At 45.4% G+C, this 25,038-nt stretch overlaps 1 protein-coding gene across 1 annotated transcript; it reads left to right on the top strand.

Annotated features, from left to right (window-relative positions):
* The first annotated feature begins 1,092 nt into the window (after window positions 1-1,092).
* On the top strand, window positions 1,093-7,689 carry LOC119360799 (BTB/POZ domain-containing protein At3g49900-like). The gene is made up of 4 exons (XM_037626293.1): window positions 1,093-1,427; window positions 1,560-1,632; window positions 3,759-4,262; window positions 6,622-7,689. Exons 1-4 carry the CDS (start codon window positions 1,213-1,215, stop codon window positions 7,462-7,464), a joined length of 1,635 nt encoding a protein of 544 aa, XP_037482190.1. The 5' UTR covers window positions 1,093-1,212; the 3' UTR covers window positions 7,465-7,689.
* Window positions 7,690-25,038: the final 17,349 nt, after the last annotated feature.

The following is a 25,038-nucleotide window of genomic DNA, read 5'->3' as shown; positions in this document are numbered from 1 at the left end:
CTGCCTTGTATCTTGACGGCCCATGAGTCCGACCCATATCCAATAGACCGGACGTCCGAGGACCCCTTAGTCCAGGACTCCCTCAATGGCCACTTGGTTGGAGGACACATCATTAGGGACATAGGACATAGCTATCTCCCAAACTTGCAGGGATTCGATCTTTGATGGACGGGGCGAGAAGCTAATGGAGCAACCCATCTTTACTTTGCAATCAAATATGATTCGTTAAAATGAATAAAATGCCTTGTGGGCGGTTCTACAAAAATCAAATGTTGTGTGTTCGTGCATTTTTCTTTTTAATCAAAGAGGCCGTAGATTATACTTTATTAAAACATTTATGAAATGGGAAATGTTATTGTGCTGACATTCTCCGGAAGGGCATGGCAAAACAAATGTTTTTATGGTAATTTTAATTGTCGGGTGAATGCAAAATTCCTTCTGAAAGCACGGCAAATCTTAGCAGAAAAAAAAATTAGACAAATTTTCCTACTTGCTAACTAAATTTGTCATCAACCCTAAAAAAACCCGAAAAAAACTAAATTTGTCATCCTCGAACAACAAAATTGCCATACAAACTATTTGCAATTGCCATGCCTCCCAACGAACAGTCGCTGCCTTTTTTTTTTGAAGGTCGCTGGCTATTTAGGTGCTCTGAAATATGTATTTTGCGTGACATGTGGCCTTCCTTCTTGGATAATGGTTGCTCGTGTTCAGAAAAAGGATAAGGGTTGCCCAAAATTTGTACGGAAATCTTGGAACTACCGGTCGGTCGACCCATGGTAACGTTGGTGTCTTCCCTGGCGGCGACAAATCTGGGCCACCCATTTCACGATCCGACGGCCCGAGACCCGCGCCGCCAACAGGCAACCCCTTTGGGTAGCACACGGACACGGGGAAATTTATCTCACGCTTCACACAACTGGACTGTAACCACGGAGGTCGAAAACAAAACAAAACAAAACGCACACGAGCAGAAGCCGTGGCGCAGGCGGAAGGACAGAGCGCGATCGGGGACGCGGGGGGTGCCACCGCATTTACCATCCACATGCACGCATTCATTGCCATCCCGATTCAACACCCTAATGGCATCGCCCGGTACTACAAGAGCCGCAGCAGCAGCAGCCGTCGCTCCTCTTCCACAGGGACAGGGGTAGTGGTAGTGGTAGATAGGACAAGAAGTTGGAGATCGAGAAGGTCTAGGAGCCAACAGGCATGGCCATGGAGATGGGCCGGAGCTGGCAGGAGCTCGGCGTCGTGGACACCATCTACGAGGACGACCACGAGGAGGAAGACGAGGAGGAGGAGACGGAGGACTGCTTCAACTCGCCCACCATGTCCTCCTCGGCGCCCACGTCGGCGTCGTGCTCGCCCGCGGCGCCGTCCGCCTCCTCCCTCCCGCCGGCGCTCAGGAGCGCGGTGCAAGGATGGTACGTGTGTCAGCCAGTGTGACAATTCAGTTCGTTGTGATCTGTTTTGGAGTCCATGGACGACGCAGAGTTCAGAATTCGGCATCATCTGACTGACCGGCGATCGATTTTTTTGCCTCCATGTTTGATTAGGTCGCGGGCGAATGGATCGCGCAAGCCGGACGTGATCGTGCGTGTCCAAGAACACTGCTTCCATCTGCACAGGGTAAGACATAGTACCAAGATCGACCGCTCCTTTTTTTTCTTTTCTTGAACGATCGAACACTTCGGATAGAAATTCACCACCCCAGTTAAAAATCGACGGCAGTGATGATGATTTAGTTCTTCCTTCTTTCAAACTGCCGTATTAGTCGAATTTTACCACATGCAGGCGTTTCCTTGAGACAGTTAAAGGAACAAGGAGTAACTCACAAATAGTTACTGCGCAAAACGGAACCGTCTTCTCACTCCTGCCAATTTTTCTCTCAAAAAAAAACTCCTTCCAATTTTCCTCTCACCAATGTAAAGAAAATGAATAGAGCGTGCTGCAGCTGCATGTTTTCCGTTAGTAGAAGGAAATTTATTTATGGCAAATCAATACGAGCCCTGCAGGAGTACGTGCGCAGCGCAGTCCACGCCCACGTCGTCAGACGTTTCTTGTGACGGTTAAGGAACAAGGAGTAACTCACAAATAGTTACTGCGCACTCTCCTGGCAGTGCCCATAGATTCGCCGTGGGGGTTTCAGAAAATAACAGTGCGGGGTACCTTGACTCTTAGTTTCTACTGTCAAAAAAACCTTGACTCTTAGTTTCAACCTTGCACTAAGAATTGGCCTTCTCCCTGGTTAGGTATCGTCCAATATTGTCACTGTAGTAGCACATTGTCCAATGGGTGCTACATAAGATCCTCATTTGGATTACGGGATTCTTCCCCGAATTCGCGTGAAATTCCTGCAGGAAACAGTTCAGTTCCCGCAAGCTTCAGAAAAATTAAAAAAAAAACGATTCATGTGAAACTCGATCAAGTCTTTTGTGAGTGGAAGTGACCCCTGCCTGCCTATAGATGTAGCAAAAAAAATTGTTACAGCAAAAGGTGCCCCAAGTAGACATATGCCAGAGCCTCTGCCCCCACGATGAACAGCTACCAATGGCGTCCTAAGAGGCAATAATTGATGGCCGATTCTGTACCACATTTACTCCATTGCCTTGATTAGCGCACTGGCTTGCGTGCAGCAGGAACGATCGTAAACTTCCAGTAACCCCCGTCAGTCACTCACACGAGTTACTGGCGCCTTCAGACAAGTTTACTGCCTGCCGTTGACTGTAGCAGTGTAGTAGTATGTTCCTGCTCCTGCATCGTCTCTTTGACCTGCTGTGCTGTGTTGGTTTCAACTGAACTTTGACATGACAAGGAGTCTGGCAGGAGGTCAAGGAGATCTCACGTAAAAATTGTGAATACGTGTAGTGATTAGGCTTTTGGTCCCTCTAAATATGAATACTAACACATGGGCTGGCGCAGTTCGGGTATTGAATTCGACGTAGATTTACAGCCGATCTTGCCGGAAATTCAAGTGGTGTACTACTAGTAGTACTGCATGAATTTCTTTGTGGATCGGGACCAGGCAGTATCGACGTACTACTGCGACGAGAGGTATCCCCCATTGCATTCATGCTGGCCGACAGAAGGGAGATCTGAGTAAATGTTAGGATCAGACGGACGGACCATTTCAAATTTTATTTATGGAGTCGTACTAGTACTTGATCGTGGTGGAACTAAACCTGATCGTAGTAGTACTGCTTTGCTGGGATTTGGATTTCACAGTTCGGAACATTCTGCCATTTTGTTTTCAGCTCGTTATTTACAGGGTTCAGTTTAGTGCTGAACTGAGTTCCACAGATACAAGAAACATTGTTTTCTTGTTCTTTTCCTCCCTCGAACTGCAGAACTCAAAGGAGTTCGACAAATACAGGCCAAAACCCACTGAAAGCCTGAAACTGTTGCCAATTGCGCCAAAATGATAAAGATCCAATTAGTGCCAGCAAATCTGCAACCTTCTTTCTTTTTCTGTCTCTGCTCGTCTTGTGGGCTAGGCCAATCATCTGCCAGATCGAATGCTCTAGCTCTGTGCTTCTTCCTACGATTTTTCATGCCGCCTAGTAAGTTAAAATTTCAGACAAAAAAAAATTTCAGACTACTGGTCGTACACTAATGTTCAACGGCAGTGTACTCCAGTTTTCTTAACACGATTAAACGGCAGTTAAATGGGTCAAATGCTCTACCACTTGTGTTTCTTGATGTTCAATTTTCATCTGCAGATTCAGCATTTTTACCACGTTATACTCTGTTCCCAGGACCCGATCACGTCGGAGAGCAGCTACCTGAAGCGGCAGCTGTCGGAGTGCAGCGACATCGCCGTGGACCTACTGGCGGGCCTCACGGTCGACGCGTTCGCCGACGCGGTGGCGTCCAGCTATGGCGCCGACGTGGCGCTGTCGCCGGAGAACCTGGCCGCAGCGTGGGTGGCCGCGGACTGGCTGGAGCTGACTGCGGAGGACGGGCTGGCCCGCCGCGCCGAGGACTACTTCTTCGAGGAAGTGGCCACGGACCACGGCCGCGCCGCGGTGGTGCTGCGGTCGTGTGCGTCGTTCCTCTGTGGCGAGGCCGCCGTGGCCGGCGCGGGGCTGCTCGTCCGGTGCCTGGAGACGCTCGCGGCGTCCGGCGGCGCCGACGGCAGGTGGCTCGAGGACGTGGCAGCGCTGCCGCTCGAGGAGTTCCAGGTGGTCGTGGAGGCACTGCGCGCGCGGCTCGCGCACGACCACGACCTCATGTACACCATCGTGGATCACTACCTCGAGGTAAAGCTTTCTCCCTACCCACTTGCAGTATTTTTGTTTGGCATGGGGGAGTTCGATATGGACTGCACTGATTCCCAGTAGTAAAAAAAATTTCCTGGAGTAGGCATTTCGCGTCCGATTTTCCTTTAGCTTTGGCTTGATTGAAGTTGAGTGTCCATTGCTCTAAGACAGGGTATCTTCCGAAGCGGGCCAGCAAGAGCTGCCATCTCATACTATGTGGGCCAAGTATCATTGTATTACAGTTCTTTTCTACTCTCTCCGTTCTCAAATATTTGTCTTTCTAGGCATTTAAATGGATTATAAGATACGAATGTATATAGACATATTTTAGAGTATAGATTCACTCATTTTGCTTTGTATGTAGTCACTTGTTGAAATCTTTTGAAAGACAAATGTTTGGGAACGGAGGGAGTAGATTATTCATCTTCATATTATCACACTCTCTCTTTAGCACTTGGGCCCCACCAGTGCACTTCACATGCATGCGTGATAGTGTGGCAGAATCACTTTTTTTTCACCCGCACAATAAAATCCAACATTTTCTTCCGCTTTAGCTAATTTAAACATCCAGATCTTCTAAATCATATATTTCTTTTTAATACTTTTTTTATATTTGAACTCCTTGTTGCAAAACCTTTAAAATGAGATCAATCTTGGATATGTTTTGAGCACGTTTAAATTCGAACGTATATTTATATGTCAAAATAATCATTTTCACAATGATATATTTCAATTTCACTTTCCATAGTGACTATTACACAGTCCAGAACCTACATTTCACTTTTCACTAGCTTGCTTCACAAAAGAAAACACCTATTCAAATTGCACATTTTTCAAATAACATAGTTCACTCTTTTGAAGTAAACTACTGCACATGTTCAAATAATCAGTTTCACAAACAGTACAATAGAATTTCACTTTCTATAGTTACTTTTTCATATTTCGAAGCCTACATTTCACTTTTACTACCATGTTTCACAAAAATGACATATATTTCAATTGCACATTTTTCAAAAAACCTATTTCACTCTTTTGAAATAAATTATTACACATTTCCAGAAAAACACAGTTTCACAATGATACATTGCAATTTCACTTTCTGTATTTATTGTTTCACAATTCAAAACCTACATTTCACTTTCTACTAGCTTGCTTCACAAAAATCACATCTATTTCAATTGCACATTTTCTAGAATAATATATTTCACTCTTTTGAAATAAACCATTGCACATTTTGAAATAACCAGTTTCACAAGTTGACATTTCAGTTTCATATTTGGGTAAGAAAAGTTTTCTGTGAAATAGGTTGGTTCACATACTTCTATTGAAATATGAGTTTTTCATAATTTTCTAGTGAAATGGGTTTGTTTCAGATATAAAATGTGAAACATTGAAATTTGAACGTGTTTGAAATGTATCCAAGATTTGTCTAGTTCTAAAGGTCTTAGCGTTAGGAATTCAATTATATGAATTATTTCAAAAATAAACTTATAGTTTAAATGATATGAACGGTTTAATTTAGCTAAGGTGAAATAAAAGGGTAGATTTATGTGTGAGAGAAGGGAGAGAGTGGTATACCTGGCCATGGGAAGCCCGGCCCGGCCCGAAAAAGCCCGACCCGGCCCCGGGCCGGGCTCGGGCCTAGATTTTGAGCCCGAAGGTTGGGCCGGGCCGGGCCTGGGCCCGTCATTTTTGCGCTTTCCTGAGGTTGGGCCGGCCCGAAGCCCGACGGGCTTTTAGGTGTTCGGGCCCAAAAAACAGGCCCGTTGGTCGGGCCGGGCCGGGCCTGGGCCTGGGTTTTTTGCGTCGGGCTTGGCTAGGCCCGGCCCGGCCCGAGGTATGGCCAGGTATAGAGGGTGGGCTGTCACATGCTGCCATGCCTGTCATATCACTAACAAAGGTGAGGGCTACTAGCTGTATTTGATGAAGTATAACTCCGGTATAGCAAAAAAGTGAGAATAGCATATCCACAGCGGGACGAATCTGAATGCATGCATGAACGGATGGATTGATTACCGGTACATCACATAAACGCTCAAAATGACTTTGCAGGGTATCTCCTACTCCCCCGTTCGGAACTACTTATCTCAAAAATGAATGTATTTAGAACTAAAATACATCTAGATACATCAATTTCTACGACAAGTAATTCCGAACGGAGGGAGTAGAAGTGAGAAGTCCGTCCAAGTTTAGACTGTTCAGTTAAAACTCTTAAGGTTTCTGGCGGGTAAAACCCTGGCCTCAATCCAACTTTTAGAGATCGTTAACTACTCAACTTGCCCGCGACGTTTCATGGTGAAATCTGAATATGACTTGCTGCGTAGAGGCTGATCGTTTTTACGCATGGATGTGGGTGCAGAACCACAAGGGGAAGCTGACGGAGGAGGAGAAGAGCCGGCTGTGCTACAACGTGAACTGCGCCAAGCTGTCGCACCACCTCTTCATGCACCTCGTGCAGAACCCGCGGCTGCCGCTCCGCTTCGTCGTCCAGGCCATGCTCGTCGAGCAGCTCCACTCCCACCACCCCATGCTCCTCACCCAGCACCACCACGCCGCCGCCGCGGCTCCGGTCTCCGCCGCGCCACTGCCGTTGCCGCCTGGGCTACATAAGGGGTCCGTCTCCGGCGCGTTCAGCAGCGCCGTGGCCGCCGCGACCGCCGGGGACGCCGCCAACATGACGCTCGGCGACATCCTCCAGCGCGACGCGGTGCTGCGCCAGTCCGCGCACATCCGCGCATCCATGGATGCCACGGGGCACCGCATCGACACCCTCGAGCGCGAGCTCGCCAGTCTCCGCTGCCGCCTGCGCCGCTCCGAGCAGGCCGCGGCTGCTGTCACGGCCTCGGCCGCGATCGACCGCGTGTCCGCCAAGTCGGCCAGCTTCCGCATCCCGCGCAGCCGGCTCTGGAACGGCGAGGACCTCTCGTCCAGCACCGCCACCACCGGCCGGTCCGTCGCCAGGGACAACCTTAGCCTCAAGTCACGTCTGGTGCACGGGTTCAAGAGCCTGTTCGGCCGGAGGCCAGGGAACGGTGTCGCGCCGCCGCCTGCGAGCAGTGGTGACGCCGGCACTGATGTCCGCGTCGGCGAGAAAGGCGCGTGTGCGTCATGTCCGCCGGAGCGAGAGGACGGCTACGATAAGGAGCTGTGCAAGGAGGAGTGGAGTACTCGGGCTCACCGGAGGAACCTGTCGATGGTGTGATCAGTCGATGCACCGCGAGAGCCGGGAGATCAGCGGCGGCAATCGGTGCTTGCCGAATACTTGTCGGAGGCTTTGGGTGCTTAATCATGGCTTATCTCTGATCGGTGCGGTGTATATACGAGTTTCAGTCTCACTGTGTCGGAACTGTTGATTTTCACACGGCCATATGAACCTGCACGTCCATGCGACGTTTACCTTGTTTCAGTAGAACTACTATTTCGTCCTTGCGTGCAAGTTAAGAGCCATCGATCTTAAGTTCCTCTGCATATAAGATTTAGAATGTGCTGACATCCCAACTTCTATTCCAGTAGTAACAATATGGAGTGTCGAGAAAGTCATATTACGAAGCAGATTAAAAACCCTCAGCCAAACAAATTATTACTCCCTCCGTTCCTAAATACTGTATAAGTCTTTTTAAACATTTGAAATGGACTACAAAATACGGATGAATGTAGACATATTTTAGAGTGTAGATTCATTCATTTTGCTCCGTGTGTAGTTATTTATTGAAATATCTAGAAAGACTTATATTTGGGAACGGAGAGAGTACAACGCAAAAACAATGCACAATACTCCCTCCGTTTATATTTATTCCGCATATTAGAGCTGACTGAAGTCAAACTTTCTAAAGTTTGACCAAGTTTATAAAAAAGAATATAAATATTTACCATAACAAATCTATATGATGTGGAAGTACATTCAACAATGAATCTAATGGTATTGATTTGTTATTGTATATGCCAATATTTTTGTCTATAAATTTGATCAAAGTTTATAAAACTTGACTTTGACCAAAGCTAGTACGCGAAATAAATAAAAACGGAGGGAGTACATGCACTACCACACACCAGCACCTCAGCTTCAAGCATGAGCACATGAGGAGCCGTGCCGTAGGAAGAAGTGCCCGCGCACCAAAGAATCAAGAACCCACGCCCCCTGAAGGAACATTGTACCGCGCCGCCGCACCCTCACCAAACTATCATCAAAGAGAACCTTCTGACTTGTCACTCCGGACCGAGGAGCGCCGTCCTTGCCAGCGAGCATCGAGGACACCAATGCTACAAGCACGTTTAATGGATAGGAGGCGCCAAGAATGCCAAGCGCCAGAGCAAGATGATTCAAGTTACGGTCCAAATCTGTTTGAACATGTCGTCGCAACACGACAAGAAAGGACCCAATCTGAGATGACATCCCAAGAACGCCATAAAGCAATGACATAGCAGACAAGGGTTTTCACCTAGAGGACCACATTGGGGCAAAGAATAGTTTGTCGTAGAATATCACTTTAGGCTTTTGTAAGTGCTATTGCATTTGGTTCACAATCATCCAAATATATTTCTGTTCTGCAAACTGGAATTATTGATGGAAAAGGTGTGGTCATGTTTGCTTGAATGTGGAACTTCGTCTACACATCTCTTCTTTGAACTTGTCGGCAATGTGGGAGGTTGGACATAAGGCTTCCTAGTTTGAAACAGCCTTCTTTCTTGCCTGAATGTCAAAACAAGTAGAAGATATAGGATTTGTCAGAAAAAAGTAGAAGATATAGGAGTAATGGTAAAATGTTGTTCTTCGTTGTTAGTAGCACAACTTTTTTGACTTATATTTTAATTTCCATTCGTTCATTCACATATGATCATTTATATCGTTCCCGTATCTGATCTTATTCATACTAATCGTCTTTGAAGATTATTTATAGAATGGATATTTGTTAGCCGTGATGACCATATTGTTGTTTAACTTTCCTGGCTGCGGTTGAAATAGTCCTGTTAACTTTCATATGTGCATTTTTCCGAGTTCCGATATCCATCTGGCGGTTTATCTCCTCTCTTCACACCATCACCTTCGTCCGGTGCCAGCTAGCAAACAATCTGTTACAAATGATTTGACTCCCACTGCTCAAGAAACTTTCATTTGTGAAGGTTGATATGTGTGAGGTCACACTGCACAACATTGTGCACTCGAGTTGCCCTACCTTGAGTGCTTGATGTTTGTTTGCAAAATAGACATCCGTTGTTTCTGAATAAGTCACCTGACCTTATAAGCATTGGAATACATGCTGATAAAGGGGGGCGGTCATCGAGGATGTCCCTTCACTTCAGAGGATGCTCCATGATTTTTGTTATCCGTGTTTGCTAATAACTGTCCTCTTTAGGCCTAAACTAGAGGTCTTGGGCAAATTTCTGATTGGTTTGATGTACTCAAGATCGTGTTTGGCTCCACGGTTATTCAGGTACTGTATATTATCATCTACACTTTTTAAATCATAAGATTAATTGATATAAGCTCCATTCAATCAAGCGCAGAAGTTCCATATCATGTACACGTTTTGACTCATATTATGTTCTATGCTCAATGAAGAGACCGCCCATAGATGGCCGGATGAGGGCACGACCTGATGGCGAGTCGTTTGTCGTCTCGACCTTTCACGGTACTAACAACAGCAACAAGATCTTCCGATCTAGCAATAATGCGAGAACGTAAGATCAAAACAAACTGTCGTCGAGTAGATGGAATCAACTCCACGTGTAGCAACAACAAAATCCATCACGGATCAGCAAAACCAACCACGATATTTGGTGTTCCCCGACATGGAATGTTTTCTGACTTTTATTCAACTCACGGTGGAAACACAAACTGATCTTGTTACACGCCGGTAGCCTTTATTTATATCGTGCACGCAGGCACAGGATCTCAACCGACTCAATCCTAACTAAATATGAAATGGACTCTCCTATCCAAACTAAATAAGCAACTACATAGTTAATCACGTGGACACATTGATCACCTACTAACTAACTTGAACTAAAAAAGAACTACTCCCTCTGTAACACAAGAAGTTCCGAAGGTGAGGGATCACTTAACTACTAGTACCAGAACAAAAGACTTACATGTTTTTTCATGCTACCGACCTAAATCGAATCGACCAGTACCGTTCCTACCATAATCGTGTAGCACAAGAAGTTCTGAAGGTGGGCTTGACTTCATCCGGTGCAACCAGTTGAACAGGAAATTTTCCAAAAATAAATAATCTGCTCGTTGTTGACCGGTTTAGATGTGTTCATCACTCTCCCATGGTGGCTACCATCACTGGTAGCCAAATCACGGCCTATCAACGGTGATGGATTCTCTCAAGGTCTTATGTATCATTATGAAATGTTTTGATTTAAACAAAATCATTGGCTTGATGTGATGCTTTCCATGTTTGGAGAAATTGTATATAAAGGTAATGATTTCACATATATTGAAAGACCATATATAGTGTTTTGGAATTAACAGTTCAACCGCTCTTTTGACATACTCTTTTTTAGACCTTAAGTGTTTCTAATGTTGCTGTCTATTTAGGCAATAGGATGCAGCAAAAAAAGTATAACAACTCGTGGCGTCGTAAGCACCGGGGTTTTCTCACCTCTCATGACATTCGTTTGAATACTATAACGTTAGAAAACTACGAAGCCACCCGGGCAAACACTGACTTTGTCACATTATTCCTTTTGTATTCAAGGGTGCTAGAGTCCATCGGGCTTAAGTTTCTCTGCACCAAAGATTTCATAGATGAATATTTCAAAGAGCAACAAGGGAGCTTCAAGTAGTAAAAGGTCTTGTAAAGGTGCTCGACTTCAATTTACAACAAGCTATCGCCATATAAATTTAAACTTAATAACCAGACATGTTGAATATCTAGCATTAACCAATCCATTTGCTTGTGAATGCTAAAAATAGGGCCCTTTCAAATCTAAGTTTTGACTAAACCTGACAAATCAGTCGTCCTGCTTTTGTACCATTTATAAGCTTGTGTTTAAACAGAAATCTTTGCGATATGAATGTCGTGGTTTTTATTACAAGATTCATTTTGTGTTTGTGGAGCCATGCATGGTTGTGTGGAACAACAGAAAAGAGCGAGGCAATACACTCCCAAACAAAAACTTAGTTCCAACAAAGGGCACATTAGCCCAAACTCAAACTCAGTTCAGGCAACACACTGCAGGTGCGTTGCATGAAGTGTGTGAGTGACCGCACACGTATTTTATCTCTTACTAGCACAATGCCCGTGTGTTGCTATAAAATCACGTAATACAAGGAGTTCGGTCACTGGCTTAGGAAGTCATGAAAATATTGTGTCATGCAGCCTTTGCGTGCAGTTTACGATTAAAAGAACAAAAATACTATGAAAGTCATACGCGGGCATTGAAGAATTTTAAGAGATCATTACAAGACACAACATTTCGAATGTTGAAATACATTGGAATAGACAATTAGTAAGTTGACTGCACAACACGTAGGGGTATGACAATGGCTATCGTTGCTTTGAAATTGCAATTTGTTCACTCTCATAAATCTATGATATAAAACCAGGAGAAATTGGTTACGAGGAACTAAAAACATGAGCATTATTTTGATTAGGAGTTGCATTTCTGCTTTTGTTAATCTCACGTAAAATTAGTAATGTAGTTGCTTATGTGGTACATCCTACATGTGAGTAAAGTATATTTATTTATATTTTGAAAGGTTGGTTAGGTGTGCATTTGTTTATTGATAAAGGTTGTTGGTCCCACGTGTGGATAGATGTACATTTGTTTATTGGTGGAGGCTGTTGATCTCATGTGTGAATATGACTATGGGTGCATTTGTTTATTGGTAGAGGTTGGTTATCTCACATGTGCTCGTGCTAAGCTATGAAACCTAGTAAAAAATAGTCCATCCTTGGTCGGTGTTTAGAGAATATTGTACTCTATAGTCTGGGCTTGGCCGAGACTCATGTATGGAGGGTTGTCCATGAGAATATCAGTCAACCTTCTAGTGACCTCTTCGTTGAGTCCCGGGGAACGCTGGAACCAATGTTGCACTCCAGGGTCATTATCATAAAAGTATAGGTACAAATGATCCAGACAAGACCCATTACCACACTAGACTAAGACGGCGGCGAATAGTGTGAGTGTATAAGAGCATCTACAGCCGTATATGACAAATATGATCCCTCAAACGCTGGCGGACGCCTTCGCGGGTGGTGAACGGGTACTTCTGAAATTAGCACAACTGCATCTGGACACCTCGTACTAGATTCTTAAATCCATACAAAAGCATGCAAAGGAAACAAAATCTATGTACTACGTACATCACCTAGCTACTCCTCGTCGAAGATGTCGACTATCTCCGTGCATGGATCCGGGTACATTGATGGCAGCTGCAGCTCCGGTTACTCTGCTTCGACCTCCTACTCTATCTCCGCGAGTTCGGCGAAAAGTGCGTCAGTCGTCGCCTGCTCCTATGGGAGGAACTGCCGGTTGGCCTCCACATATGCCTCATCCTGAATCGGGATGGCCTGCTGCTCCGCCATCTCCGCAGCTTGGGCGACGGCAAGCTCCGCCTCTGCCTGCTCCATGTTGAACCCCGGAGCAGGCTGCTCCGCCTCGTCCTCCTCCGGACTCGCCATCTCCATTGGCTCCAGCAGTTGCTCTCCCTCCTCCTCCTCCGGCTCCGGCGATTCCGGAGGCAGCCCGGCAGCGATGTGGGCGGCGCGCCTAGCCTGGATCTCCTCCGTGACCTGCCTTCGGTGCTCCGGCGTGAGCATAGCGTACGTGATGATCTTCTGCAGGACCATGGAAATGCCAAAGAGCGTGGGAGAGTGGGGAGAGGAGTTGGATGGGCTCGGGTGGCGGCATAGAGAGGGAGCGACGCCACGCGGTGTTCACACCGCTGCGACGAAGGAGGCATCCGTTGGACCGCCGGGTTTCCATCGATTTCATGTGGGACCCCATCGTCAGTCCTACGTGGCGGACGCGCCTGGGGCACGTGCCCGGCGACCCCATATCCGCCCCATATTTGGGCTGGATATGAAGGGTGCCGATCAGCCCGGGCATTTGAGGTCCGTTTGAGGCGTCCGCCTGTGTCATATTTTCGTGACCGGACGGGCCGCTCGGGCATTTGAGGCCGGTTTGGGGTGCCCGACCGTAGATGCTCTCAGACAACAAATCTGAAACTGAAACCAAGTTAATAATGCTTTTCGTATGGCTCGATGGAGCTACAGGAGTAGCGAGTAGTTTAGTTACTTGCAAATTCTTTGGCCGCACACTTATGATATCACAAGGAATTTCGATAACTATCAAAGAGAGATATGAATAAATGGATTTCAGGGGGCGCATTTTACAGAAACATTTGACATATCGGTTTTACCCACGGATGCGCACAGTACGGAGGCGAGACGGATTGGCAACATTGATAGGGAGATCTCGCTTTGAAAGCTTCTGAGTGCACGGCTCCCGGCTGCCACGGGGCCTCAAATGTCTCGGCCCATGTCTCATCTAGCTTCATGATCAAGCGAGGGGTTGAGGTTGAGAGGAACAACCAAACAGAGTTTCTATAAATTCAACCAAGTGGAGAATCCTTCACTCCAGCCTATATCTGGCCATGGGCCGGGCCGGGCCGGGCTTGGGTCGGGACTGAAAAAGCCCATGGCAGAAAACTGAGGCCCAGGCCCTACCATCGGGCCTACTTTTCAAGCCCAAGCCCAGCCCATCTGATAAAAAGCCCTGAAAAGCCCTTAGGGCTTAGGGCCGTGGGCCGGGCCTCTTCCTTAAAATGCCAATATACCAAGCCCAAGCCCGTCCATGCCCTGTAGGTGGGCTCAAAACTCAGGCCCAAGCCCGGCCCACGGGCAAGCCCATTGGGCCTAGGCCCTGGATTTTAGGGCCGAGCCTAGGCGGGCCGACAGGGCCGGGTCTGAGATGGCCAGGACTACTCCAGCCTGATATGTCCATTTTGCATCATGCTTTTATATCAATATTTATTGCATTATGGGCTGTTATTACACATTATATCTCAATACTTATGGCTATTCTCTCATATTTTACAAGGTTTACCATGAAGAGGGGGAATGCCGGCAGCTGGAATTCTGGCTGGAAAAGGAGCAAACGTTGGAAACCTATTCTGCACAACTCCAAAAGTCCGGAAACTCCACGAAACAACTTTTTGGATTTAATAAGAATTTATGAGCAAAAGAAATAGGCCAGGGGGCCCACACCCTATCCAGGAGACAGGGGGCGCGCCCCTCCCTGTAGGGCGTGGCCCCCTATCTCCTGGGCCCCCTGGTGGGCCTCCGGCGTCCATCTTCTGCTATATCATCACTTTTACCCTGGAAAAAATCATGGGCAAGCATATGGGACGAAACTCCGCCGCCACGAGGTGGAATCTTGACAGAATCAATCTAGGGCTCTGGCGGAACTGTTCTGCCAAGGACACTTCCCTCCGGGAGGGGGAAATCATCACCAATGTCATCACCAACGATCCTCTCATCGAGAGGGGGTCAATCTCCATCAACATCTTCACCAGCACCATCTGCTCTCAAAACCCTAGTTCATCTCTTGTATCCAATCTTGTATCAAAACCACAAATTGGTACATGTGGGTTGCTAGTAGTGCTGATTACTCCTTGTAGTTGATGCTATTTGGTTTACTTGGTGGAAGATCATATGTTCAGATCCTTTATGCATATTATTATCCCTCTGATTATGAACATGAATATGCTTTGTGAGTAGTTATGTTTGTTCCTGAGGACATGGGTGAAGTCTTGCTATTAGTAGTCATGTGAATTTGGTATTCGTTCGATATTTTGATGAGATGTATGTTGTCTTTCCTCTAGTGGTGTTATGTGAACGTCGACTATATGACACTTCACCATTATTTGGGCCTAAAGGAAGGCATAGGGAAGTAATAAGTAGATGATGGGTTGCTAGAGTGACAGAAGCTTAAACCCTAGTTTATGCGTTGCTTCGTTAGGGGTTGATATGGACCCATATGTTTAATGTTGTGGTTAGGTTTACCTTAATACTCCTTTTTGTAGTTGTGGATGCTTGCAATAGGGGTTAATCATAAGTGGGATGCTTGTCCATGTTAGGGCAGTACCCAAGTGCCGGTCCACCCACATATCAAATTATCAAAGTACCGAACGCGAATCTTATGAACGTGATGAAAACTAGCTTGACGATAATTCCCAATGTGTCCTCGGGAGCTCCTTCTTCATTATTAGAATTTGTCCAGGCTTATCCTTTGCTACATAAAGGATTGGGCAACCTTGCTGCACTTTATTTACTTTATTTACCTTTTGCTCGTTACTATCTATCTTATCACAAAACTATCTATCACCTACTATTTTAGTGCTTGCAGAGAAAACCTTACTGAAAACCGCTTATCATTTCCTTCTGCTCCTTGTTGGGTTCGGCACTCTTACTTATCAAAAGGACTACGATAGATCACCTATACTTGTGGGTCATCAAGACTCTTTTCTGGCGCCATTTCCGGGGAGCGTAGCGCTTTTGGTGAGTGGAACTTGGTAAGGAAACATTTATATAGTGTGCTAAAATTTTCTGTTACTTGTCACTATGGAAACTAATCCTTTGAGGGGCTTGTTTGGGGTATCTTCACCCCAAACAGAAGAGCAAAGAGATGCTCCTCAACCTACTGAACTTTATTAAAATATTCACTTTGAGATTCCTTCGGGTATGATAGAAAAATTGCTAGCTAATCCTTTTGCAGGAGACGGAACATTGCATCCTGATTTACACCTTATCTTTGTGGATGAAGTTTGTGGATTATTTAAGCTTGCAGGTATCCCCGATGATGTTGTCAAAAGGAAGGTCTTCCCTTTATCTTTGAAGGGAGATGCAATGACATGGTATAGGCTATGTGATGATACGAGATCTTGGAATTATAAGCGATTGAAGTTGGAATTTCACCAGAAGTTCTACCCTTTGCATCTTGTTCATCGTGATCGTAATTACATATATAATTTCTGGCCTCGCGAAGGAGAAAGCACCGCTCAAGCTTGGGGGAGTCTTAAGTCAATGTTATATTCATGCCCCAATCATGAGCTCTCTCGGGAAATGATTATTCAGAATTTTTATGCTCGGCTTTCTCTCGATAATCGCAACTTTCTCGATACTTCCTGTGTTGGTTCCTATATGCTGAAGACTATTGATTTCAAATGGGACTTATTGGAAAGAATTAAACGCAACTTTGAAGATTGGGGTTCCGACGATGGTAAGGAGTCAGGTATGACACCTAAGTTCGATTGTGTTAAATCTTTCATGGATACCGATGCTTTCCGTGGATTTAGCTCTAAGTATGGACTTGACTCTGAGATAGTCGCTACTTTTTGTGAAACTTTTGCTACTCACGTTGATCTCCCTAAAGAGAAGTGGTTTAAATATAATCCTCCTGTTGAAGTAAAAGTAGTTGCACCTATTACAGTCGAAGAGAAGACTATTACATATAGTGATCCTATTATTACTACTGCTTATGTCGAAAAACCTCCTTTTCCTGTTAGGATAAAAGATCATGCTAAAGCTTCGACTGTTGTTCGTAAGAGTAATACTAGGATCCATACACCTCCTGAGCAAATTAATGTTGAACCCGGTATTGCTATGATTAAAGATCTCTTGGATGAGGACTTAGACGGGCATGTTATCTCTTTCTTGGGTGAAACTGCTAATATTGCTAGACCCGATACTAAGACACGTAGACCTGTTGTAGGCATGCCTGTTATTTCTATTAAAATAGGAGATCATTGTTATCATGGCTTATGTGATATGGGTGCTAGTGCTAGTGCGATACCTTATGATCTTTATAAAGAAATTATGCACGATATTGCACCTGTTGAATTAGAAGACATTGATGTTACTATTAAGCTTGCTAATAGGGACACCATTAAACCTATTTGGATTGTTAGAGATGTTGAAGTCTTGTGTGGGAAGATTAAATACCCTGCTGATTTTCTTGTTCTTGCTTCCCCACAAGATAATTTTTCCCTTTATTTTTGGTAGACCCTTCCTGAATACTGCTAGTGCTAAGATTAATTGTAAAAGGAAGGTTGTCATTGTTGGCATAGATGGTATGTCTCATGGGTTCAATTTTGCTGAGTTTAGTAAACAACCTCGTGAAAGGGAACCACCTAGTAAAGATGAGATTATTGGTCTTGCTTCCATTGCTGTTCCTCCAACTGATCTATTAGAACATTATTTGTTAGACCATGAAAACGATATGTTCACGAAGGAAAGGGAAGAAATAGCTGAAGTGTTCCTTAAACAAGAACCTATGCTAAAACATAACCTTCCCGTTGAAATTCTTGGGGATCCCCCTCCACCTAAGGGTGATACCGTGTTTGAACTCAAACCCTTACCTGATAATCTTAAGTATGCTTATCTTGATGAAAAAGAAATATATCATGTTATTATTAGTGCTAACCTTTCAGAGAAAGAAGAAGAAAGATTATTGAAAACTCTGAAGAAGCACCGAGGTGCTATTGGATATACTTTGGATGATCTTAAGGGCATTAGTCCCACATTATGTAACACAAAATTTCAGTGGAGAAAGATGCCAAACCAGTTAGAGATCCTCAAAGACGATTAAATCCCAAAATAAAGGAAGTGGTAAGGAAGGAGATTCTAAAGCTCCTTGAGGCAGGTATTATTTATCCCGTTGCTGATAGTGAGTGGGTAAGACCTGTCCATTGTGTCCCTAAAAAGGGAGGTATTACCGTTGTCCCTAATGATAAAGATGAATTGATCCCGCAAAGAATTATTACAGGTTATAGGTGTTGGGGAACGTTGCAGAAAACAAAAATTTTCCTACTCGTTTCACCAAGATCATCTAGGAGTTCATCTAGCAACGAGTGATTAGATGCATCTACATACCTTTGTAGATCGCGCACGGAAGCGTTCAAAAGAACGATGATGATGTAGTCGTACTCGACGTGATCCAAAACACCGATGACCAGCGCCAAACGGACGGCACCTCCGCGTTCAACACACGTACGGGACGGGAGACGTCTCCTCCTTCTTGATCCAGCAAGGGGGGAGGAGAGGTTGATGAAGATCCAGCAGTACGACGGCGTGGTGGTGGATGCAGGGCGTCACAGCAGCAGGGCTTCGCCGAGACTACGAGGGAGAGACGTAACGGGGGGAGATGGAGGCGCCAGGGGCTGGTGTGAAATCCCTCCTCTCCCCCCCACTATATATAGGGGTGCCAGGGGGGGCGCCGGCCCTAGTAGATGGCATCTACTAGGGGGGGCGGCGGCCAAGGGGAGGTTTCCCTCCCCCCAAGGCACCTAGGGGTGCCTTCCACCACATGGACTCTTCCATGGTGGAAACCCTAGGCGCATGGGCCTATAGGGGCTGGTGCCCTTGGCCCATCTAGGCCAAGGCGCACCCCCTACAGCCCATGTGGCCCCCCGGGACAGGTGGCCCCACCCGGTGGACCCCCCGGGACCCTTCCGGTGGTCCCGGTACAATACCGATAACCCCGAATCTTGTCCCGATGCCTGAAATAGCACTTCCTATATATAATTCTTTACCTCCGGACCATTCCGGAACTCCTCGTGACGTCCGGGATCTCATCCGGGACTCCGAACAACATTCGGGTTTCTGCATATACATATCTTCATAACCCTAGCGTCACCGAACCTTAAGTGTGTAGACCCTACGGGTTCGGGAGACAAGCAGACATGACCGAGACGACTCTCCGGTCAATAACCAACAGCGGGATCTGGATACCCATGTTGGCTCCCACATGCTCCACGATGATCTCATCGGATGAACCACGATGTCGAGGATTTAATCAATCCCGTACGCTATTCCCTTTGTCTATCGATATGTTACTTGCCCGAGATTCGATCGTCGGTATCCCAATACCTCGTTCAATCTCGTTACCGGCAAGTCACTTTACTCGTACCGTAATGCATGATCCCGTGACCAGACACTTGGTCACTCTGAGCTCATTATGATGATGCATTACCGAGTGGTCCCAGTGATACCTCTCCGTCATACGGAGTGACAAATCCCAGTCTTGATCCATGTCACCCAACAGACACTTTCGGAGATACCCGTAGTCTACCTTTATAGTCACCCAGTTACGTTGTGACGTTTGGCATACCCAAAGCATTCCTACGGTATCCGGGAGTTACACGATCTCATGGTCTAAGGAAAAGATACTTTGACATTGGAAAACTCTAGCAAACGAACTATACGATCTTGTGCTATGTTTAGGATTGGGTCTTGTCCATCACATCATTCTCCCAATGATGTGATCTCGTTATCAATGACATCCAGTGTCCATAGTCAGGAAACCATGACTATCTGTTGATCAACGAGCTAGTCAACTAGAGGCTCACTAGGGACAGGTTGGTGTCTGTTATTCACACATGTATTACGATTTCCGGATAACACAATTATAGCATGAATAAAGACAATTATCATGAACGAGGAAATATAATAATAATGCTTTTATTATTGCCTCTAGGGCATATTTCCAACAGTCTCCCACTTGCACTAGAGTCAATAATCTAGTTGCATTGTGATGAATCGAACACCCATGGAATTCTGGTGTTGATCATGTTTTGCTCTAGGGAGAGGTTTAGTCAACGGATCTGCTACATTCAGGTCCGTATGTACTTTACAAATCTCCATGTCTCCATCTTGAACATTTTCACGAATGGAGTTGAAGCGACGCTTGATGTGCCTTGTCTTCTTGTGAAACCTGGGCTCCTTGGCAAGTGCAATAGCTCCAGTGTTGTCACAGAAGAGTTTGATCGGCCCCGACGCATTGGGTATGACTCCTAGGTCGGTGATGAACTCCTTCACCCATATTGCTTCATGTGCTGCCTCCGAGGCTGCCATGTACTCTGCTTCACATGTAGATCCCGCCACGACGCTTTGCTTGCAACTGCACCAGCTTACTGCCCCACCATTCAAAATATACACGTATCCGGTTTGTGACTTAGAGTCATCTAGATCTGTGTCGAAGCTAGCGTCGACGTAACCCTTTACGACGAGCTCTTCGTCACCTCCATAAACGAGAAACATTTCCTTAGTCCTTTTCAGGTACTTCAGGATATTCTTGACCGCTGTCCAGTGTTCCTTGCCGGGATTACTTTGGTACCTTCCTACCAAACTGACGGCAAGGTTAACATCAGGTCTGGTATACAGCATGCCATACATAATAGAACCTATGGCTGAGGCATAGGGGATGACGCTCATCTCTTCTATATCTTCTGCCGTGGTCGGACATTGAGCTGAGCTCAATTTCATACCTTGTAACACAGGCAAGAACCCCTTCTTGGATTGATCCATATTGAAATTCTTCAATATCTTATCAAGGTATGTGCTTTGTGAAAGACCTATGAGGCGTCTCGATCTATCTCTATAGATTTTGATGCCTAATATATAAGCAGCTTCTCCAAGGTCCTTCATTGAAAAACTTTTATTCAAGTAGGCCTTGATGCTGTCCAAGAGTTCTATATCATTTCCCATCAACAGTATGTCATCTACATATAATATGAGAAATGCTACAGAGCTCCCACTCACTTTCTTGTAAACGCAGGCTTCTCCATAAGTCTGTGTAAAACCAAACGCTTTGATCATCTCATCAAAGCGAATGTTCCAACTCCGAGATGCTTGCACCAACCCATAAATCGAGCGTTGGAGCTTGCACACTTTGTCAGCATTCTTAGGATCGACAAAACCTTCCGGCTGTATCATATACAATTCTTCCTTAAGGAAACCATTAAGGAATGCCGTTTTGACATCCATTTGCCATATTTCGTAATCATAGAATGCGGCAATTGCTAACATGATTCGGACGGACTTCAGCTTCGCTACCGGTGAGAAAGTCTCATCGTAGTCAACCCCTTGAACTTGTCGATAACCCTTAGCGACAAGCCGAGCTTTATAGATGGTCACATTACCATCCGCGTCTGTCTTCTTCTTAAAGATCCATTTATTTTCTATGGCTCGCCGCTCAATGGGCAAGTCAGTCAAAGTCCATACTTTGTTTTCATACATGGATCCTATCTCGGATTTCATGGCTTCTAGCCATTTGTCGGAATCCGGGCCCGCCATCGCTTCTTCATAGTTCGAAGGTTCACCGTTGTCTAACAGCATGATTTCCAAGAGAGGGTTGCCGTACCACTCTGGTGCGGAACGTGTCCTTGTGGACCTTCGAATTTCAGTAGGGGCTTGATCAGAAGTATCTTGATCATTAACTTCCTCTCTAGTCGGTGCAGGCACCTCAGGAACATTTTCTTGAGTTGCGCCATTTTCCGGTTCAAGAGGTAATACTTCATCAAGCTCTACTTTCCTCCCACTTACTTCTTTCGAGAGAAACTCTTTCTCCAGAAAGGACCCATTCTTGGCAACAAAGATCTTGCCTTCAGATCTGAGGTAGAAGGTGTACCCAATAGTTTCTTTTGGGTATCCTATGAAGACGCATTTTTCTGACTTGGGTTCGAGCTTTTCAGGTTGAAGTTTCTTGACATAAGCATCGCATCCCCAAACTTTTAGAAACGACAGCTTAGGTTTCTTCCCAAACCATAATTCATACGGTGTCGTCTCAACGGATTTCGACGGAGCCCTATTTAAAGTGAACGCGGCAGTCTCTAAAGCATAGCCCCAAAAGGATAGCGGTAAATCGGTAAGAGACATCATAGATCGCACCATATCTAATAGAGTGCGATTACGACGTTCGGACACACCATTGCGCTGAGGTGTTCCAGGCGGCGTGAGTTGTGAAACTATTCCACATTTTCTTAAGTGTGTGCCAAACTCGTGACTCAAGTATTCTCCTCCACGATCTGATCGTAGAAACTTGATTTTCCTGTCACGTTGATTTTCAACCTCACTCTGAAATTCCTTGAACTTTTCAAAGGTTTCAGACTTGTGTTTCATTAAGTAGATATACCCATACCTACTTAAATCATCAGTGAGGGTGAGAACATAACGATAGCCACCGCGAGCCTCAACACTCATCGGACCGCACACATCAGTATGTATGATTTCCAATAAGTCGGTTGCTCGCTCCATTGTTCCTGAGAACGGAGTCTTGGTCATTTTACCCATAAGGCATGGTTCGCACGTGTCAAATGATTCATAATCAAGAGACTCTAAAAGTCCATCAGCATGGAGCTTCTTCATGCGTTTGACACCTATGTGACCAAGGCGGCAGTGCCACAAGTATGTGGGACTATCATTATCAACCTTACTTCTTTTGGTACTCACATTATGAACATGTGTAGCATCACGTTCGAGATTCATAAAGAATAAACCATTTACCATTGAGCATGACCATAAAACATATCTCTCATAAAAATGGAACAACCATTATTCTCAGATTTAAAAGAGTAGCCATCTCGAATTAAACGAGATCCCGATACAATGTTCATGCTCAAAGCTGGCACTAAATAACAATTATTAAGGTTTAAAACTAATCCCGAAGGGAGATGCAGAGGTAGCGTGCCGACGGCGATCACATTGACCTTGGAACCATTCCCGACGCGCATCGTCACCTCGTCCTTTGCCAGTTTCCGCTTATTCCGCAGCCCCTGCTTTGAGTTACAAATGTGAGCAACTGCACTGGTATCAAATACCCAGGAGCTACTACGGGCACTAGTAAGGTACACATCAATTACATGTATATCACATATACCTTTTGTTTTGCCGGCCTTCTTATCCGCTAAGTACTTAGGGCAGTTCCGCTTCCAGTGACCGCTTCCCTTGCAATAAAAGCACTCAGTCTCGGGCTTGGGTCCATTCTTTGGCTTCTTCCCGGCAGCTTGCTTGCCGGGCGCGGCAACCTCCTTGCCGTCCTTCTTGAAGTTCTTTTTACCCTTGCCTTTCTTGAACTTAGTGGTTTTATTGACCATCAACACTTGATGTTCCTTCCTGACTTCTACCTCTGCTGATTTCAGCATAGCAAGTACTTCAGGAATGGTCTTTTCCATCCCCTGCATATTGAAGTTCATCACAAAGCTCTTGTAGCTTGGTGGAAGCGACTGGAGGATTCTGTCAATGACCGCATCATCCGGGAGATTAACTCCCAGCTGAGTCAAGCGGTTATGCAACCCAGACATAGTGAGTATGTGCTCACTGACAGAACTGTTTTCCTCCATCTTACAGCTGAAGAATTTGTCGGAGACTTCATATCTCTCGACCCGGGCATGAGCTTGGAAAACCATTTTCAGCTCTTCGAACATCTCATATGCTCCATGTCTCTCAAAACGCTTTTGGAGCCCCGGCTCTAGGCTGTAAAGCATGCCGCACTGAACGAGGGAGTAGTCATCGGAACGTGCCTGCCAAGCGTTCATAACATCTTGTTCTGCAGGGAGAACGGGTGCGTCACCAAGCGGTGCTTGTAGGACATAATCTTTCTTGGCAGCTATGAGGATGATCCTCAGGTTCCGGACCCAGTCCGTATAGTTGCTGCCATTGTCTTTCAGCTTGGTTTTCTCTAGGAACGCGTTGAAGTTGAGGACTACGTTGGCCATTTAATCTACAAGACATATTGTAAAATATTTAGACTAAGTTCATGATAATTAAGTTCAACTAATCAAATTATTAATGAACTCCCACTTAGATTAGACATCCCTTCAGTCATCTAAGTATTACATGATCCGAGTTTAACTAGACCGTGTCCGATCATCACGTGAGACGGACTAGTCAACGTCGGTGAACATCTTCATGTTGATCGTATCTTCTATACGACTCATGCTCGACCTTTCGGTCTTCTGTGTTCCGAGGCCATGTCTGTACATGCTAGGCTCGTCAAGTTAACCTAAGTGTTTGCATGTGTAAATCTGTCTTACACCCGTTGTATGTGAACGTCTGAATAAAACACCCGATCATCACGTGGTGTTTTGAAACAGCGAACTGTCGCAATGGTGCACAGTTAGGGGGAACACTTCTTGAATTTATTGTGAGGGATCATCTTATTTACTACCGTCGTTCTAAGTAAACAAGATGCAAAACATGATAAACATCACATGCAATCAAATAATAAACGTGACATGATATGGCCAATATCACATAGCTCCTTTGATCTCCATCTTGGGGCTCCATGATCATCTTGTCACCGGCTTGACACCATGATCTCCATCATCATGATCTCCATCATCGTGTCTCCATGAAGTTGCTCGCCAACTATTACTTCTACTACTATGGCTAACGCGTTTAGCAATAAAGTAAAGTAATTTACATGGCGTTTCTCGATGACACGCAGGTCATATAAAAGAATAAAGACAACTCCTATGGCTCCTGCCGGTTGTCATACTCATCGACATGCAAGTCGTGAATCCTATTACAATAGCATGAACATCTCATACATCACATATAGATCATTCATCATTCATCACAACTTTGTCCATATCATATCACAAACCACTTGCTGCAAAAACAAGTTAGACGTCCTCTAATTGTTGTTGCAAGTTTTACGTGGCTGAATTAGGGTTCTAGCAAGAACGTTTTCTTACCTACGTTAAAGCCACAACGTGATTTGTCAACTTCTATTTACCCTTCATAAGGACCCTGTTCATCGATTCCGCTCCAACTAAAGTAGGAGAGACAGACACCCGCCAGCCACCTTATGCAACTAGTGCATGTTAGTCGGTGGAACCGGTCTCACGTAAGTGTACGTGTAAGGTTGGTCCGGGCCGCTTCATCCCACAATACCGCTGAAGCAAGAAAGGACTAGTAACGGCAAGAAAGTTGACAAATCTACGCCCACAACAAATTGTGTTCTACTCGCGCAAGAAGAACTA

This window comes from Triticum dicoccoides, chromosome 2B (genome assembly GCF_002162155.2).
Source record: "Triticum dicoccoides isolate Atlit2015 ecotype Zavitan chromosome 2B, WEW_v2.0, whole genome shotgun sequence".
Classification (NCBI taxonomy): domain Eukaryota; kingdom Viridiplantae; phylum Streptophyta; class Magnoliopsida; order Poales; family Poaceae; genus Triticum; species Triticum dicoccoides.
The sequence above is the reverse complement of the archived record's forward strand: the minus strand, read 5'-3'. Positions and strand labels throughout refer to the sequence as shown.

Coding starts and splice junctions, on each gene's coding strand:
- LOC119360799 (XM_037626293.1), top strand. CDS start 1,213: ATGGCCATGGAGATGGGCCGGAGCTGGCAGGAGCTCGGCGTCGTGGAC. Junction 1,428..1,559: donor AGGAGCGCGGTGCAAGGATG/GTACGTGTGTCA, acceptor ATGTTTGATTAG/GTCGCGGGCGAATGGATCGC. Junction 4,263..6,621: donor TCGTGGATCACTACCTCGAG/GTAAAGCTTTCT, acceptor ATGTGGGTGCAG/AACCACAAGGGGAAGCTGAC.